Here is a 4,617-nt window from a genome sequence, read left to right as displayed (position 1 = left end):
CTCCTGGCATGTATCTCGGCGAGTGAGGAACGTTGCCGCTGGCATCGCTTGGTTCTGGGAGATATCGACTTTTTTGCGGAAATCCACGCAATCGAGTTCCAGATTCTCGAGGCACGAGCGTCCCACGGAGACTTGTCAACTGTTGCGCAAATTCGCCTTTTTTTTTCAGCACGCCAAGCCCGGCGTTAAGCGCCTGTTGAGAGAGCAGGGGGACAGGACGAAGAGCCTGCACGCGCTGGAGAACGAAAAGCCTGCATTCCTCAAGGACATACAGGAGGAGGGGATTCTTTTGGATCGTACCATGATGAAAGAAACCAACGCGTTCGTAGAGACCGAAGTTGACACTTCGGGTTCCCCACGAGACGTGATGCCAAGGCGGGGGAGCCAAGTCGCCGAGATGGTCTACAGACCCTTTCGGGGCCACGAGAGCCTGACAAGAACGACGGCCGACCCGGCTGCCTCACAAGCAGAGAGCGGAGAATTTTCGAAACGCCAGATATTTCCCAGATTGCCAGTGACTCAGAAACGCCAGAGGCCCAGCGATCGCAGCCCGGCAGCCGAAGTCGAGCGCACTATTGACATACAGGATATCTTCAAGAACGGACAGTCAAAGTACAAGATCACCAGATATCCTGGGGACAGCGAGAATTGGTGGATGCTATCGTGCGAGGAGCATGGTAGGAGGTTCAATAGTCAGCGAGCACTCACTGGTGCGGGGATACACTTGGCTTCTCACCACGGCAAAAGGAGACGGACAAACGAAAATGCCATCAAGCTTCTTGGTTACAAGGGCCTGAATTGCACTCCGGAACTGGTGGAGGCAAATAATCGGGCATTGGTCGGCTTTCTTAGTAGAGCAGTGTAAAGCGGGCCTGCGACCTTTGCCGCACCGGATTGGAGTTTCGACGTGATCTAGAAAGTGGAAAATTGTGTTGTGTGATAAATAGGCGTCGTCCGCAGATAGTATTCTGAGCTATATTCACACTTTGATCACGTGCATGAGCGAGAAATGGCGTCCAAAAGACTCTTTGTCTTATCCGGGGTTTCTAAGCCTGTATCTTTTGTTGTTGTTCATTGCCCACCCGTCCTCCTGCAGTATTCTTCATAATACAATTTATCCCCAAGAACTTTCACTGCCATCTTGGGGCTTTTGGCTCCGTAGTATCGTGCTCGTCGTCGGTATTCCTTGCTTCGATGAATCTTGTGTTGCGCCGTATAGACGACCGTGTTGTGTTGGCGTCCAAGCTCCATGACTTCTTCCTCTGTATGAGGGTGTGTAAGGTTCAGGTGAAAGAAGCCGACTGTCTTGTGGGGGTTCGTGAAGGGACAGGTTGTAGGGACCTCGTCCTTTGTTATACTCAGACGTCGTGGGGTCGCCACGCGGGCGATTTTGTTTTCACGCAGCCCCACCCACGGGTGTAAGGGCCTAGCAGTGATCATGAGCTTTGTTGCTTGGAATGTCTCGATGTGGCAGAGCCGGATGTCCGCCCACCCATCATTCCTTGTGATGCCGACAGGGGTCGAAGCAGTATAGTTCTCACACTCATTGCAAGTGGAGTACGTGCCTGTTCCCGAGTATCTAGAAGTGGTCGGATGACCTGAGGGCTAGCTGGCGCTCCTAGCCATCTGAAACTATTGGTATAGAGCCATGGGGTTGAATACCTTGATGATAACCAGGATAGTAGCAAAGGACCTCAAGCCAATTCTGCTGGTTCTTTCCACATGGCGCAAAGTCGAACTGCGTCGGTTTGTGGCTGATCGCATGCCGCGGCAGAGGAACCATCGCATCATTGGCAAACGATTCAATATAGCCACAAATAGGCTACCCATGGATTCAAAGGGTACTCGTGATTTACGCGGCTGGCCAATTTCGTTGCCAACCAAGGTGCCTACAGGCCATACCTCTCAACCTGTTATCCTGGCATTGTCCAGGTGTGTGGTGGGTCCTGGTGGTACCTTACCGGGACGTCTCTGTAGCTCTAAAAATTTGCCTCGTGAGCTCCGGATGTTGACATGTCCTGTAGAGCCCTAACTGCGGCCACCATCCGCATTCTTTATAGATTGTTGCGCTTGCATACGAGCGGACCACAACGTTGTCAACGTCCCTCTGTACCTTCTCCTCATCTCACACGATCAACATGGCCTCTAACTACACAGACTGGCAGGGCCCTCCCCCTCCTTATATCATCACGTTTGGTAGAGACTCTACCTGCACGCTGGACCTTTGTCCCCTTGAATGGAGCGTTTACCGTTACCGCCCTAACCTAGCCGCCAACGTCATCTTCGTGGTTGCATTCGCCATCATCGGCATTGTCCATTGCTTCTTGGGATTCCATTGGAAGAGCCCGGGCTTCATGACGGGGATGCTGCTCGGCTGCATCAGCTCCGTTATTGGCTATGTCGGGCGCATCGTCTTGCGGACCGACCCGTTCGCCTTCGAAGTTTTCATGATCCAGATCAGTGAGTGCGTCTGCGTTCGTCAAACGAGACCAGCAGCTAAATTGAGGATAGTTTGTCTGACTATAGCCCCCGTCTTTTTCACGGCCTCCATCTACGTGACCCTGTCCAAGACCATCGTCCTGCTCGCTCCGGAGCTATCCCGCTTCAGGCCCCAGCTGCTGTACTGGATCTTTATACCTGCCGATATCATGTGCCTCGCTCTGCAAGCTGCGGGTGGCGCCATGTCCGTCTTGGCGGACAACAGCCAGGCCGGCGTTGACATATCCCTGGCTGGGCTGATCCTTCAAGTCGTTGTCATCATCGCCTTTGTGGCGGCCTTCGCCGATTACATGCTCCGCTACTGGCGCTCCGGAAAGATGCGCACCTTCGGGTGGAGGCTAGGGGTATTCTTTATCGGACTCTCAGCTTCCAGCATCTTCATATTGACTCGCTGCATTTACCGCGTCTTTGAGCTGAAGGATGGCTACGACGGTGATCTCATCACCCACGAGATTCCTTTCATCGTTCTGGAAGGTATCATAATCGTACTAGCCTCAATCGCGCTTATGTGGGGACATCCTGGTTTGGCAAGCAAGGCCCTTCTTGGATGTTCTAAGTCGGAGGTTTCAGCCGCAGTAGGCAGCAACAGAGGTCGTAGGTGGAAGGATATGGTGCGTGGATGACGAGGGGCGGGGTTCTGCGCCAGTTGTGTGCCTACCGAACAAGAGTGAGCAGTGAGAAGAGTACAATACGTTGGAAAAGTGGACACAGTCATCTCTATACTTGATTCGGGCGGCAAAGGCAGTCGTCCGCCAACACTGAAAATGAATTACAGGCTGCCTGATTGTGGAGTGACCGTGTCTCGGCGTCCGGAGGAACATAGTAAATTATCTTAGGCGTACCGTATAAAGCACCTCCTCTCCATCAAAATTGTCGTTGGATACCGACTAGGAGAATGGCTTTCTATGGCTATTCATATGAAGCGATCCTCTGGGGATATCTAAGGGATGGCAGATTTTCCTCATGAATGGATATTTTACAAGATGGCTCCTAAGCATAGGGTAGTTAATTCTGCCTTTCTGGTGACTAGGTTGCGGGCACCCCTTTCTGCGCCTTACCTAGGGGCCAGGTGTCAGACGCATGTTGCATGCCAGGGTTGTTGCCTCAGCGTGGCTGGGGTCGCTAGCCCTGTGGCTAGGTGTGGCACAGGAAGCCCAGATTGGGTCACGTGCACAGCGGCGCATAGGGGGAAAAGCCTTTGCAGCCGTGGAATGCTTCTAGGAGAAAACACATCATCAACAGCGAGTACGAAATTTTTGAAACAACAGCATAAAACAGAACCGGGCACTCCCGCTTCTGATAGCAACGGCCTCCAAGAGCCATCATGCTTCCCCCAGCCTGATGCACCTCGTGGAGGCCCAGGTGCTGTCAGCAGGATGCAGGAAAAGAGCACCCAACATTGAGAGCACGCCACACACATGACAAACGCCAACGCGCGCAGCAATAACACCACAACATGCACCTCTATCTCGACTCCGTGTAGTGCAACGGTGAAGCCCAAATATGCGCCCCTCATACAACACAACAGCTACGGATGGGTCTCCTCGCCCATCATCACGACAAATGTCTGCAACACCCCACAACGACTAGTGGTCGAACAGAACGACCTCATCCCGAACATGCGCAGCGCCCCAGACGCACGCACCGCACGCTACGACCGGTGCACCAAATACTACAGACCACAGACAGACTCGCCCCCTGTCGCCCGCATCGTGAAGGAGGAGTGGTGACCCTCCAACACGCGACACTGTCTGCGAACGCGCTACGTTAGGGCTCTCAGGCCTAGTAATTCGAATACTTGAACCGAGCGGAGCATTGTACTTCACGGAGCAGAGGTTTAGACCATGATGAGGTTCATTTGCTGGTCAAACAAATGCAAACACACAGCCACATAGGAACCCAGCAGGAGGCAATAACATCATATCGATACCAAATTAAAAGAACATGTGCAAGTCCGGGGGATAGGATAAGCAATGGAACAGACGAAGCCGGTGGCTGGGGGGAGACTGTAGGTATATGGACACGACCCCATGGCGGGAAACCGCCAACAGAGCCTTACAAGCGGAACAAACATGGAATCTACGATCACATTACATTCGGAGGAAAGCAAAATTTGAA

At 52.8% G+C, this 4,617-nt stretch overlaps 1 protein-coding gene across 1 annotated transcript; it reads left to right on the top strand.

The window, feature by feature from the left end:
* Window positions 1-2,138: 2,138 nt before the first annotated feature.
* On the top strand, window positions 2,139-3,294 carry J7T54_001561 (uncharacterized protein; the record flags this gene model as incomplete). Its single annotated transcript, XM_051510535.1, has 3 exons — window positions 2,139-2,460; window positions 2,527-2,973; window positions 3,275-3,294. 3 exons carry the CDS (start codon window positions 2,139-2,141, stop codon window positions 3,292-3,294), a joined length of 789 nt encoding a protein of 262 aa, XP_051358576.1.
* Between the last annotated feature and the right edge of the window lie 1,323 nt (window positions 3,295-4,617).

The sequence above is a fragment of the Emericellopsis cladophorae genome (genome assembly GCF_022114955.1).
Source record: "Emericellopsis cladophorae strain MUM 19.33 chromosome Unknown NODE_118_length_23107_cov_38_231524, whole genome shotgun sequence".
Classification (NCBI taxonomy): Eukaryota; Fungi; Ascomycota; class Sordariomycetes; order Hypocreales; family Bionectriaceae; genus Emericellopsis; species Emericellopsis cladophorae.
Note: the sequence above shows the minus strand (reverse complement) of the source record. Positions and strands in the feature narration are given on the sequence as shown.